Below are 14,064 nucleotides of genomic sequence, written 5' to 3' on the forward strand. Positions count from 1 at the left end.
AACATGAAAGACAAGAAATTTACAAAATGTAAAATTTACAAAATTTACAAAATTTACAATATAGTGTGATATTAGAAATATTTTTTAATTTCAACATTTTATTCAGCCATAATTATTTATATGCGTGTATGTAAATAAAATAATAGAGTCTGGAGAACTAGAGTCGGCCATGCAATCAAAAGGGGCCTCTAGCTTTCCCTGCAGTTAAAAGATTTTGTTACAAGAACAAAGTATCAGCTGGCCTTTGAACAACACAGGGTTAAGGGGCACTGAACCCTCATCCAGCTGAAAATCTGCACATAAATTTTGACTCCCCCAAAACTTAACTATTAATAGTCTACTGTTTAGTGGAAATCTCACCTATAAAATAGTTAACATGTATTTTGTATGTTATGTTTACTATTACCATATTCTTACAGTAAAGTGAGCTAGAGAAAAAAGATGCTATTAAGAAAATCCTAAGAGAAAATACATTTACTATTCATTAAGTGGAAGTGGATCATCATAAAGGTCTTCATCCTTCTTTCTTCACACTGAGTAGGCAGAGAAGGGAGAAGGAAGGGGAAGGGTTAGTCTTGTGGTCTCAGAGGTAGCAGAACAGGTGGAGGAGATGGAAGGGGGACAGGAGAGGCAGGCACAGTTGGTGTAACTTTCATCTTTAAAATCCACCTGTAAGTGGATTTAACCTGCAAAGTTCAAACCTGTGTTGTTCAAGGAGAAACTGTGCATGCATTATCTTTGTAATTTAAAATATCCTAAAACCTAACTAAAAATAGTAAGAACCAAAAATAATTCCCTCTAATATTTCAGCAATTAAAAACAAAATAGCTACAGTCAGCCTGGGATAGGAGTAAGAAGAAGCAAGAAATGTGTAAACCTTAGAAGGTTGAAAATAAGAAACAACAGCAAACTTTGCAGTTTGAATTCCAGGTTTCTGAAACTCAAAGAAAAGAGAACGCTAGCCCCAGCCTCATCTTTATAAATAAGAAAACAAGCTTCAAGACATCTGACCAAAGACCGCAGAAGTGGTGGCAAATACAATATCACCTTATACCATGAAGTGCTCAAGACAGGGTATGACTGCTTCCGTGATACAATAATTGTGGCTACAGTGAATGTCAAACAATAGAAATTGTAATAGTATTAGAATAGAATAGAAATTGTAAAGTATTCACGGCTCAATGACAAATGTCAACACATTTGATTTCCACCCAAACCTGGCCAAGAAGCATTTAGTTGCCCCCACTTTACAGAGCAAGCAATTGATGCTTGAAGTCTAGAAGGTGTGACTCATAGTCCAGACCTGGTATTTCCTAAGAGTTCTTTGGATTAAGATGCTATCCTCTCTGAATTTACAGCCTCTAATCTTTCAGCAATACCACTCTCCCAGGAAGGAACCTTAGATCTTGATCTAGTATTCTCATCCGATCTTGCATGCTTTTGGTGAAATAGAGAATCCATCAACGCCAAATGCACATTTAACAGTGAAGGGACTGTTGATAACAAAAATACAATGAGCACCCAAAGAAATCCTGGAGTATAGAGTACGAATATACTTAAATACAAGGACTCTCAACCGTGTGCAAATCATGCTCTCCTTTCATATTCCCTCTTACCTTCTACAACTCATGTTTCATTGTCATGCTCATAATCCCATGCGATATTCCACACAAACGGCACCACACCTACAATGAGTGGCCCAACCTCTCTGCCACTCAGAGCACAATAATTCTATAACTGTGGACTACGGAGAAGAATAAAGTTCTCTGGACTTGAAGGTGGATTTAACTTGATCCAAACCTCTTTGTCCATCCTGTAAGCTTCCACTTTCCTTTTTGTTAGATTTTAATGAAATACTCTAAACAGTTATGATCTGACAATGGATATCCTTCTAGGTCACATTTTTAAATGTAAGTCATTTTATTTTTCCATAAATCTATTTAGTCCATCTTAGACTTCTTAAAGAGTAAACAGAAAGACAGCAGTGAATTTAAAAATTGACCTAAACTTATGTTCTGACAAGTTCCTTTTTCCTTTGGAGATGACAAAAGTAAAAGTTTAATTAAGATTAAAACAGAGTAAAAATTTTACTTCTCTTCAGTATAAATTCTACCCTTCATCCTTACCTGGGCCTCTGCACAAAATAAGAGGTCAAATTTTGTAGGAGTTACTTGGTTTTATTTATTCTTAATCTTGTTCCCAAGACTTTAGAAAGGTTCCACTTTTCAGTTGCACTGAAATTGTCAGAATCATTTACATCACTTCTTTTTCCTGGGAGAACTGATACCTCCAAAGTATGCCATTCCTGAGGGATTTTACTGTTAAGAAAAAATAAATTATTCTAGCTATCTTTAAATTCTGCAAAAAAAAAAAAAAAAAAAAAAAAATCCACCGGGATCAACTTACTTGTTTTATGTCCTTAAAGAGTAAAACCCTTTTCCCTCTACTCCTTTCCTAGATAAATATATACATAAAGAGTAAGGTTTTGTACAATGACATCACAACTGCTAAGTTTTCCCCACAAGAAATATCACAAAATTTCTGCAACTGCTCTGAAAAAGTATGTTACAGCCGTGGCTATGAGAATTCCTTAGAGCCCAGTTCCCTTAAATCTCTGCTTCACGGAACTCTGAAGCCAAACGAATGTAAACAGAGACATTTGCACAAGTTGTAATGTAGTAAGGCTGAGGAAGAAGTCAAATCAACCATCGTGATACTGCTGCCATCTCCAGCTTTTACCTTCAAACTCCTTGGCATTCAGTCCATGGCTGCTCAATCACCTGACTCTGTTCCAATACTTGTGTCCCTTGGAAGAAGTTCTAGCCGGTCCTCCTCATAAAAATTTCTCCTAGGCCAATTTCTTCACATGTTTTCCCTGCACTCACTTCTAGTACTGTTCTAGTTTCATTCTTAAGTTTAAATCTTTTGTCCAGTGAGAATCAATCTTTGTTAATGATGAAAGGTGTGGGTCTGGTTTCAGTCTTCTACAGGTCACCAGCCAGTTTGCCCAGCACCATTTGTTAAATAGGGAATCTTTCCCCCAATGAATGCTTTTGATAGTCTTATCAAAGATCAAATGATGGTAAGTGGCTGGTAATGTTAATAAGTTTAATGTAAGCTTTCCACATGGTATATCAAATCAGCACATTGTACCCCATAAATGCATTAATGTACACAGTTATGACTTAGTAAAAACAGAAGTTCCCTCAACTTAATCTTCCTCACCAATACATGTAGACTCTTTAGTGCTACTGGATTTTCATCCATCCTCATCTCCTCTTTTGCTTCAGTGGAAAAAACAAATGAACACAGACACACACACACACTAATCATTAGGGAATTGTGAATTAAAATCACATGACTATATCATCACCTTGGCCCTGTTAAAATGGCTGCTACCAAAAAGAAAATGATAAGTGTTATCTAGGATGTGGAAAAATTGAATTCTTGCACACTGTTGGTGGAAATGTAAATTAGCACAGCCTTAATGGAAAAGAGTTTGGGAGTTCCTCAAAAAATTAAAAATGGAATGAACCGGTGACCCAGCGAGCTCACTGATGGACAGACACCCAGAGAAAATGGAATCAGTATGCAGAGGAGAGGCACACTTCCATGTTTATTGCAACATTATCCACAATAGCCAAGATGTGGAACAAAATAAGTGTCCATCAACAAATAAATGGATAAAGAAAAGGTAGTAGGTATACAAAATAGAATACTTTTCAGCCATAAAAAGAATAAAATCCCATCATTTGTGAAAACCTAAGATGAACCGGAAGGCAGTTATGTTAAGTGAAATAATCCAGGCACAGAAAGAGAAATACCACATGATTTCACTCATCTGTGGAATCTAAAAAAGTTGATCTCAATGAAATAGAGTAGAATGGTAGTTTCCAAGGGCCAGATGTTGGTGTGTATGTTGGGGGATTGTGTTCTTGAAAACTACTAAGAACATAGATGTGTTCTCACCGCAAAAATAATAACTATGTGAAGTCTTACATATGTTAATTAGCCACAGTTAAGTATTCTGCAATCTATATATACTTCAAAACATCATGTTGTACATATACATACATGCCATCTTAAATGTTAAGTTAAAAAAAAGAAATAAAATGTTTTGGGGGGAAAAAAACAGTGCCTTATTTGTGGAAAGAAAAATGCTAATTTTTCTGATTGAGTCTGATTCGGGATATCCAGGTGCATGAGTGATTCATGAAATATCATTCTGCCTTATGCTGGACAATTAGGTGAATTTTTGTATTTAATGAAAGAAAACTTGGGTTTAGTCAATTAAACTTGCCATTATTCTTCACTGCCATTGTCATAGTTGAGCAATTTTTCTAAAACTGGCAGGAAAAAGAATGTGGAGAGTTAGACATGATAAATACATACCATCTCACCTATGGTTCATATGTGTGTGAATGTGTGGAGCACTTTCAATACATATGAACAGATCATTTTTGAATCTCTCCTATAAATAGATGTTGAACTGGCCACACGAGGTGGCTTACACCTGTAATCCCAGCACTCTGGGAGGCTGAGGCAGGCGGAATGACCTGAGCTCAGGAGTTTGAGACCAGTTCTGAGGTAGAGGGAAACCCCCATCTCTAAAAATAGCCAGGCATTGTGGTAGGTGCCTGTAGTCCCAGCTACTTGGGAGGCAGGAGAATCTCATGAGCTCAAGAGTTTGAGGTTGCTGTGAGCTATGACACTACAGCACTCTACTGGGGGCAACAAAGTGAGATTCTATCTCAAAAAAAAATCCTAGATTAAGAAATGCAAAATTGATGCTACATTTTTAAGCTTTCATTGACAAAGAACACAAAAAATTTGCATGAATCTTAAGTGAGCTACTGGGAGAGTTACTATAAGACAAACACAGTCATTAAACCACTGTGCTTGTCATAAAATAGAGCACCACCACCATCCAGACTTTGACAACTTGATCCTTTGTTGAGTAAATCTTTAGTTCATGTATTTTTATTGCTGTTAATATTCTGTTTTATGCATATTCTACAAGTTATTTCTCTATTATTTTGTTTGTTAGGTATTTGGGATGTTTTCCAGTTTTCAACCTTTATAATTTTTTCTTCAGTAAATATCCTTATTTACCTCTTTTTGTAGATGTGAGTGTGAATTTCTCTTAGAAATATACCTGGGAGTCAAATTTCTTCATTGAACTGTCAAAATAAAATTGCACCAGACAGAGGTGAAGAGTCCATTAAGACTTCATTCAAGACTCTTGCAACAGGGAAGTGATGTTGAACCCAACTCTTCTGAAACAAAAGGCAGAAGAGTTTTTAAGCATCACGGTGACCCTCATATTAATTTGAAATAAAAAAAGAAAAGCAAGGAAACAAACCAGACCAAAACAAAAAAGAAAAAAGTGCTGGAGGATATTGGGGAAGGTTAGTCAGTGTGATAGGCTGTCTGTGTTCGCTAACTGACACGTATTGCAGTTAGGCTCCTCAGAAAGACTGGGAGATGGGCCACATCTACATGTGCAAACAATGGCTCCCAAGTCCTTGAGAAAGTTATTTCTGGGTTATAAAAGGGAAAAGAGAATGGAAAAGATTTATATCTTGCTTGGATGTACCTTTTCACGGCATTTGCTCTTATTTTTTAATTACAAAAGTTATTCAGATATCCTAGATAAACTTCAGCTATGTGCATTGTAAATAATATGTTCCTGCTCCGTGGTTTAGATGTTCACGGCCTTCATGGTGACTTTAGATGTACCAACATTGGCTTCAATGTAGTTCAGGGTATTAATGTTTTCCTTCAAGTTTAGTGAGCTTTTGTTGTGGCTTTTATAAAATATTTTTCTGCCAGAAACTACTGCCGCAAATTATAAAGTTATTCCCTGCATTATACTTTATGTGGTTTATGCCCTTTCACATCTTGATCTTCAATCCCCCAGGAATCAATGTTAGTGTGTCATAAGACAGAATAACATTTTACTGATGTCCATGCAGACATCTAATGGATACAACATTATTTTAAAAACCTACATCCTCCCACTACTTTTTTCCAAAAATAAAGTGCTCACATAGAAGATCTATTTATTATTTGACTATAAGCTATTAGGTGCATTAGCTAATGCATCTGTGCTTTCTCTCTATTCCATTAGACTAATTCAGCATTCCAGATCCCATATCAATTCTTGTATACATCCACCTTGATTTTATTCTTCAAGATTAACTTAGATATTTGGATTCGCAATTCCACATAAACTTTATAATCATGGCATTGCCCTAGAAAGATTTAGGTCTAGACTCACCTCAACTTTGTTTCTTTTATCCTGGACACCTTTCCCTCCCACAATGAGCATGGTATGTGTCTGTCTAGCCTGGCTCATCACCATCCCTACCCAGACTGCACATAGTCCTTTTTCCTTATACCCCTTCTGACTTTCCCTGCTCACTTACTGAAGTACCAGAAGTCAAAATTTCATGTATAATGCAAGGTGTGTCCTAATGATAGTCTCATCCAGTAAGCCTTCCCTGATGCTATGCAGTCAAAATGATCACTTTTTTGAACTTCAACTTTTTCCTTTCTCTTGTCTCAGAGAAATACCAGAACATAATATCATTCTTTTTGCTTTATTTACTTTTCCAAACAATACTTTATTAGGTTTTCTTGGAGATTTATGAGGCAGAATCTCCCTATGCAGTCCTTCGTAGAGTGCCTTGGCATCACAGCTCACAGCAACCTCAAACTCTTGGGCTTAAGTGATTCTCTGGCCTCAGCCTCTCAAGTAGCTGAGACTACAGGTGCCCACCACAATGCCTGTCTATTTTTTTGTTGCAGTTGTCATTGTTGTTTACTAGGCCTGAGTCATGTTTGAACCTGGCACCCTCAGTGTATGTGGCCGGCAGCCTAACCACTGAGCGTGGGCGCCAAGCCACAACACCTTCTCAGGGAAAAAAATTGCATCATAACTGATTCAATAGGCATTTTCAAAGGCCCTGCTGTGTAGAAGCTCCTATATTCTGAGTGGTTGAGTAAATGAAAATGATGATTACATAGGAATTACTTTGTGGTCAAAGCAATTCATTGGAAATATATCTGTATTTTAAAATTAAAATAAACTGAAATAATCAAAAAATGTTTATCACAACCAATTTGTAAAGACTGTCTTTATAAAGTGCACTGATTCAGTGGAAGTGATTTCCTTTGATAACTTTACAGAGAACTCTTTGTGATTGTATAGTTTTCCAAAATCATATCAGAATACATTATTCAATAGTGACTTTCTAAATAATTTTCTTCTAATTTTTCCTGGAAGAAGAGATGATATAAGAATCCAGAGAATTTATAAGGGAAAATAATAGAATTATCAGTCCTATTTATACTGAATGGCCTTCTACAATCACAAGGAAAGACGCTGGATTTGGAGGACTCAGTCTGACATTAAATGTCACCTCTTTAATTTTTTTTTAATCTGCTTAGAGTTTATTTGGTACACCTATCAAGTCCTACAGTAATTAGTTGACCAGAACCAGTTCACAGAGTGCCCACCTGCACTCCATGTCTAGAGTGATTTATTCAGTAGGGTACTTGCTGGTCTGCAGATTGAAGACCACATGAGAAGGAGTATGGCAGACTTAAGGAGCTGAGACAGGCCCCCACTGACAGTCCAAGAAGAACAAGAACTTCGGTCCTACCACTGCAAAGAAATAAAGTTTGTCAGCTAACCAAATGAGCTTTGAAACAGATTTGACCCTAGAGTGTCCAGAAAGGAATCTAGACCTCCCAGCATGTTTAGGTCTTGTGAGACACTGAGCAGAAAATCCCCACAAAGAGGTGTGCACACTCCTAACCCTCAGAATCCATGAGGCAGTAAATTTAAGTTGTTTCAAGCTGCCAGGTTCATAACAATCTGTTATTCAGCAATGCAGCAATGGCTACACTCAGTATATTGGTCTTTCAAATGAACATATTAATGTTTTATTTGTGGCTTTACTATAGACATCAGAGCCAACTCTGCAAAGGGCACAGCACATATGATAATTATTAACACAAGGATTAAAACAAATAGAATAAGTTAACTGATTATCAAATAAAATAATTTAAGAATGACTCTAACCCTCCAATAATATTTAACTAGAAATAAATTATACTTCATTTCTTGTCTTCTGAGGTATGCCAAATAATAATTTCTAACTTTAGAGTGTATTGAATAAATTATTCAAGAGAGTGAAAATGAGCATGGAATACTTCCCAGGCAAAGAAAAATTAGGCCACGTGTCAGGATTCTTCAGCTGCAAGCAACAAAAATAGGAAATTATTTACAAGTATACTTGGTATCTCACAATATCCATGGAAAGACAAAAGAAACAGATTAAAAACAAGGTAAAAACCAGGACATCACTGGGTGTCCCTGAGGCAGAAGTTGTCTAAGTAGTCTGGGGAATCGGCTGAAATGAATGAACTCCAACCATTTTTCTGCTGTGTTGCTCTGCTTACACGTCAAAGTCCAAGGAAAGATAGTTTAAGCTTTGGTCATATGCCAATGCCATGTTATGGAAAGGAAAGGACATCAGTCTCAGCCCTGCCAAGACTGCATTTGTAGGTTAGAGGTTATTCTCCAAAATGAAGTCAAGGTTTTATTGTAAACATGAATAGAGTAAATAAATGTCTGTAAGCAAGAAACAAGTCTGAATGCAGAAAAAAGAATCCAAAATAAGATGTGTTACCAGAAAATCAAACACAAATGATAACACTAGAACTCCCACATAGTGGTGAATGGAAAAAAATCATGAAAAAGTAAATTTACTCTTTGAAAATTACCATTTTTTCTTATCCATTGCATGCCAAACTCCATGTGAAGTCATAAATGTACTTAAAGTGTTGGGCGACGCCTGTGGCTCAGCAGCTAGGGCACAGGGCTCCATATACCCAGGATGGTGGGTTCAAACCTGGCCCTGGCCATACTGCAACAAAAAAATAGCCAGGCGTTGTGGCGAGTGCCTGTAGTCCCAGCTACTTGGGAGGCTGAGGCAAGAGAATCGCCTGAGCCCAGCAGTTAGAGGTTACTGTGAGCTGTGATGCCACAGCCCTCTACCAAGAGTGATAAGGTGAGACTCTGTCTCTAAATAAATAAATAAACTTAAAGTGTAAATGCATGAGTGTGTATATATATGTATGTATAAATATATATATATATATAGAGAGAGAGAGAGAGAGAGAGATTCGATCTGATGCACTTAAACCCATTGTGTGGTTAAATTATTCATCCAAGGAAACTTTGCCAAGGCTAATATCTATCAAACTTTAATGTCCATGAAATAAAGAATTTAGTATCAACCATCTATTTATTTTTCAATCAATAAATATGTATATATGGATCCTTATCACATGCCAGATGGCAAGGCCTGGGGACAAACTGTCAACATACAGCATCAGATGGCAGGGCCTGGGGACAAACAGCATACAGCACTGTTGCTCTCAGGAACCAGATCTTCTGCTGGTGAGAGACACATAGTATACAAACAAGGAAATAGATAATATTTGGGTAGTTTCAAGCACCTCAAAAATAGTAAAGAAAAACATCTAAATGTTTGGGATGTAACTGAAGCAGAGAGTTGTTTTAAGCAAAGAGATCCAGGGGCCTCCTTGATGATAGGACAATTGAGCAAACCCTTAGATGAGACAAGAGTGACATAGAAGACTGCTCTAAAGTTGATGAAACAGGAAATGTAAAGGCCAGGAAAGACCTTGTTCATTGAGTACCACATACCTCATTGCTATCACTGCAGTCACCTTCGAGGTACTCCCCTTGGAAAGCTATGCACCGATGCCTAGTCCACCCCTCAAGGTAATCTTTCTAGGATAAGTTTGTAAACTTAATTATCATATCTCACACATACAATGACAGCTCTGATGGCCATTCTAGCAAAACAGTTCCAAAATTGCTTTGAGGGGTAGACTAGGTACGGGCATCAGTGCAAAGCTTTCCGAAGGAAGTACTTCAAAGGTGACCATAGGGATATTCAGCAATAAAGTATGTAGCACTTTCCCTAGGATGAGTTCATGAACTTACTTGTCATACCTCCTATAATGACAGTTCTCATGGCCATACTAGCAAAAGAGTTCCAAAATTGCTTTGAAGGGTGGACTATGTACTGGTATCAGTGCATAGCTTCCCAAAGGAAGTACTTCGGAGGTGATCATAGTGATGATATTAAACAATGGTGTATATAGTACTTTTTCTAGGATGAGTTCACAAGCATAATTGTTAAGGCTATAGAGACAAACCACCTATTTTTTGTTTGTTTTCATGGACCATAGGGACTTAGGGAGACTTGGAAATAGACCACAATCAATCTAGCAAAAGTGGGTGCCTTGGAAGATCTTATTAACTTAGGCAGAGTCAATAAAGAGTCACACGGCTGAAAAGGTCACAAATATTTTAATGTATTCTCAAAAATGTTAATTTTTTAAAGAATTCATTCAGCTCATATAAATCCCTTCTGTCAACAAGACATTACATCCTACTTTCAGCTCTCTTCATTCCAAAAGCACTGCATCATAAAAATGGGATCTTGAGGATCAGAATAAAGTGATTTGCAAACTTTTGTTCTTGTTCCTGGAAAATCTGGGTGTCCCTGTTACTATTTTCTAGAGGGTCCTTTTGTCTCCACTCATATGGTCCAAATAATAATATCCAGACTCCATGGGAAACCATACCACAAAACATACGTTCTTCATCTTTACTAATACTTACCCAACTTAAAATGGGTTCTCCCTGTCACTCTTTCTAAAATACACACTTTTACGCTCTATCTCGGTTCCTTGATGTTTTGTTAGAGAAATCACATTATATATGTAATCGATTTTTAATCTTCTTAACAATTTTGTATTTATCTTTCTATCCTACTAGCTTATGGCCTCCACAAGTTTATTACTCCTGATATTCATGATACCCAATAATGTGTGCACAAAAAAATTTATCAAATTAATTAAAAATTGCAACATAATCTGAACCCCTCTTTCTCTTAATTGAATATTGCCCTCAAATCATTACACAACACAGACAGTGTTACTGGCAGACAATATGATGAAAAAGTCTGGGTTACTAGAGACTATTTATATTCTTAAAAGTCTATGGGCTAAACTAAATTCTTCTTAAAAAATGTCTTCAAAGGGAAGCATTGTGTGTATCTGAGGGAGTCTTAACTCTGTACAATGAACAGGTCTTATTCCCTCATTTCATGAATTTGTTGTTATGTTCCAGAAAAAGAACACAGAAAAATGGCTGAAATAATATTATATTGGCACAGAAAAAAAAAAAAAGCTGAATTCAAATTGTGAATGATGAGAAATCCCCTGTGTCTTCATGGCTGTCAGGTTCATTATCTGTAAAGTAAGAATTAATGCCCCAGCTAACACATAAAAATCAGTAAATAGGCAGTGCCTGTGGCTCAAAGGGGTAGGGCACCAGCCCCATATGCCAGAGGTGGTGGGTTCAAACCCAGCCCCAACCAAAGACTGCAAAAAATAAAATAAAATAAAATAAAAATCAGTGAATAACAATGGTAGTAACAACCACTTTACGAAAGAACTGAAGTGCCTTCTTCACCTTACCAGCATAAATCAGACACTTACAGTGGCACAATCCCAATAACTTGTTACTCTCCCCAAGAGTATGCAGGGTGGCCATAAAGTTCATGTGCAATATTTTAAATTGAACATAAACTTTATGGCCACCTTGTATAGTGTATTAAAAGTTCTTTGTAAGATGTCTATTCAAAATGTGAAGATAATTTAGAAGTTTCCATAGTTATCAGAATAATACCCTTTGGAACAGTTCAAGTTTTAAAAGACTCAAAGCCAAATTCTCATAAAGTTAAGACGACTCACTACTCCATAATCCAAAACCAAGGTACTGCTAATTTCACAGGCTGTGATTTTTTTTATTTTTTCACAATTTTAAAGAGAACCTCTTATTTCCTAGTCACAAAACTTGAGAATAATTTCTAAACTTTCACCCATCTTGGTTTAATATTCCAAAATCAAAGTGATAGAATTGCTTCTAAAGATGTCAGGTGACTTATCAATGACACAGAGTTATAAAGAGTTAATTGCAACTTAAATGTAGGTGTCCAACCACCTGGTGTAGCTTCTCTCCCTCTGTACATTGTCACTTATCTGTAGGAAATACCACTGGTGTCCTAGGTCACCTACCTATCAGAAGCTTCTTCCTTTTGATCTTCCTTCTGAATGAATCTTTGACCTCCTTGTTTCTCAGGCTGTAGATAAGGGGGTTCAACATGGGGATCACTGCTGTGTAAAACAAAGAAACCACTTTATTGATGTCCAGAGAGAAACTAGAGCCTGGACGTACGTAAATAAAGAAGAGAGTACCATATAGGATGGACACAGCAGTCACATGTGAAGAGCAGGTAGAAAAGGCTTTGTGTCTCCCATCAGCAGAGCGTATCCTCAGGATGGCCACAACAATGTAGATGTAGGAGACCAAGAGGATCACACCACTGAGTACTCCCAGGGCTCCGGCCAGGATAAAAATTAAAAGCTTATTGACGTAGGTATCTGCACATGCCAGGGAGAGAACAGGAAGAAGGTCGCAGAAGAAGTGGTTGATGATATTTGGGCCACAGTAGGGCAGTTGAAAGGTGAAAGTTGTATGGGTCAAAGTGCTGATGAGGCCCAGGGCATAAGGCCCCACCACCAGCTGCACACAGACCTGCTGGGACATAACGAGTGTGTACAACAAGGGCTTGCAGATGGCCACGTACCGGTCATACGCCATGGCAGCCAGAAGGAAGCATTCAGTTACTACAAAGTGACCAAAAAGCCATATCTGGGCTACACAACCAAAAAAAGAGATTACTTTCTTCTCCATGAAGATATCAGTCAACATCTTGGGCCCTATGACAGAAGAAGAGCAGACATCCACAAAGGACAAGTGGCAGAGGAAAAAGTACATGGGGGTGTGGAGTCGGGAGTCCATCCAAATGAGCGTGATCATCCCCAAGTTCCCCAAAAGAGTGACAAGATAAACAAAGAGAAATACCAGGAAGAGCAGAACCTGGTGCTGGAAGCGATTTGTTAATCCCACGAAAACAAACTCAGTAACGGAAGTTTGATTTCTGTAAGCCATTGCTGTGGGTCTATCTGTTGTAAGAAAGACAAAGAATTTTCTAGGCAACACATTCATAATGAAAAGCTAATTAGTTTCACATCTGAATTTAACTCATGTTTTAACTTACATAGCCAGGGGCTGACCGCCAACGGTCTTGCGGCCTGCTTACTCTCTGGTAACCACGTGTGTCACACTGATTTGCTCACTGAACCTCACTGGGCAGGTCAGTTTCCTCCTCCATCAAAAGAGGATTTTTTGTACAGAATCAGAATTTTAGACCTAGAACTGAACTTTAAAGATCATCTACGGCAAGCCTTCTAACTATACAAGGTTACTTTTCTAAAGACACCTGTCTTAGATCCAAGGATGCTTTGAAAAATATTTCATAGACCAGGGAATTATATAAATTCAATGAATTCAGGCTAATACTTATCCTCACTCCAGTTTAATAGTAAACAGATGTTAACAATGTAATTTCCTCCCCAATTCTCTTCCATTCTATAGCAACAGTTAGTCAAATTATCTAAAAGAAAGTAGGGGAGGCTGAAACAAAAGACCTTGGTTTTGGAACAGAGATGAAAGAACTCAACAATATCTTGTTTGGGACGCTTTCTCAGAGCTGCCTGCATTTCTGCCCATCATTTCTATGTATAACTATTAATCCATTCATTCTCCATTGAATGTTTAAGTCCATCCAAGAAAGGACTCGTTCTCAAATATTTAGTAGATTCTCTGACCCCCCACCGTGTTATCAGGTGCTTAGGAAAGAAAGACAAATATTTGAAGAATGAAAAAGTTCACTCCTGGGCATTTATGCCAGAAAAATAAAAACTTAAGTCCACACAAAAACCTATACGAGACTCCAGGCACAGATCATTATTCATAATGATGCCATAGGCAAAATTAAATGAAAATATTCATGAGGTGCATGTGGCAGAAGTATGGAAAAATGTCTC

The 14,064-nt window shown here is 37.4% G+C and overlaps 1 protein-coding gene across 1 annotated transcript; it reads right to left on the reverse strand.

Annotated features, from left to right (window-relative positions):
* Window positions 1–12,181: 12,181 nt before the first annotated feature.
* Window positions 12,182–13,126, reverse strand: LOC100956986 (olfactory receptor 1002-like). Its single transcript, XM_012813154.1, has one exon. The coding sequence runs from the start codon at window positions 13,124–13,126 to the stop codon at window positions 12,182–12,184; it is 945 nt and encodes a 314-aa protein (XP_012668608.1).
* Between the last annotated feature and the right edge of the window lie 938 nt (window positions 13,127–14,064).

This window comes from Otolemur garnettii, unplaced genomic scaffold (genome assembly GCF_000181295.1).
Source record: "Otolemur garnettii isolate 467f Iridium unplaced genomic scaffold, OtoGar3 scaffold00247, whole genome shotgun sequence".
NCBI lineage: Eukaryota > Metazoa > Chordata > Mammalia > Primates > Galagidae > Otolemur > Otolemur garnettii.

Coding starts and splice junctions, on each gene's coding strand:
- LOC100956986 (XM_012813154.1), bottom strand. CDS start 13,126: ATGGCTTACAGAAATCAAACTTCCGTTACTGAGTTTGTTTTCGTGGGA.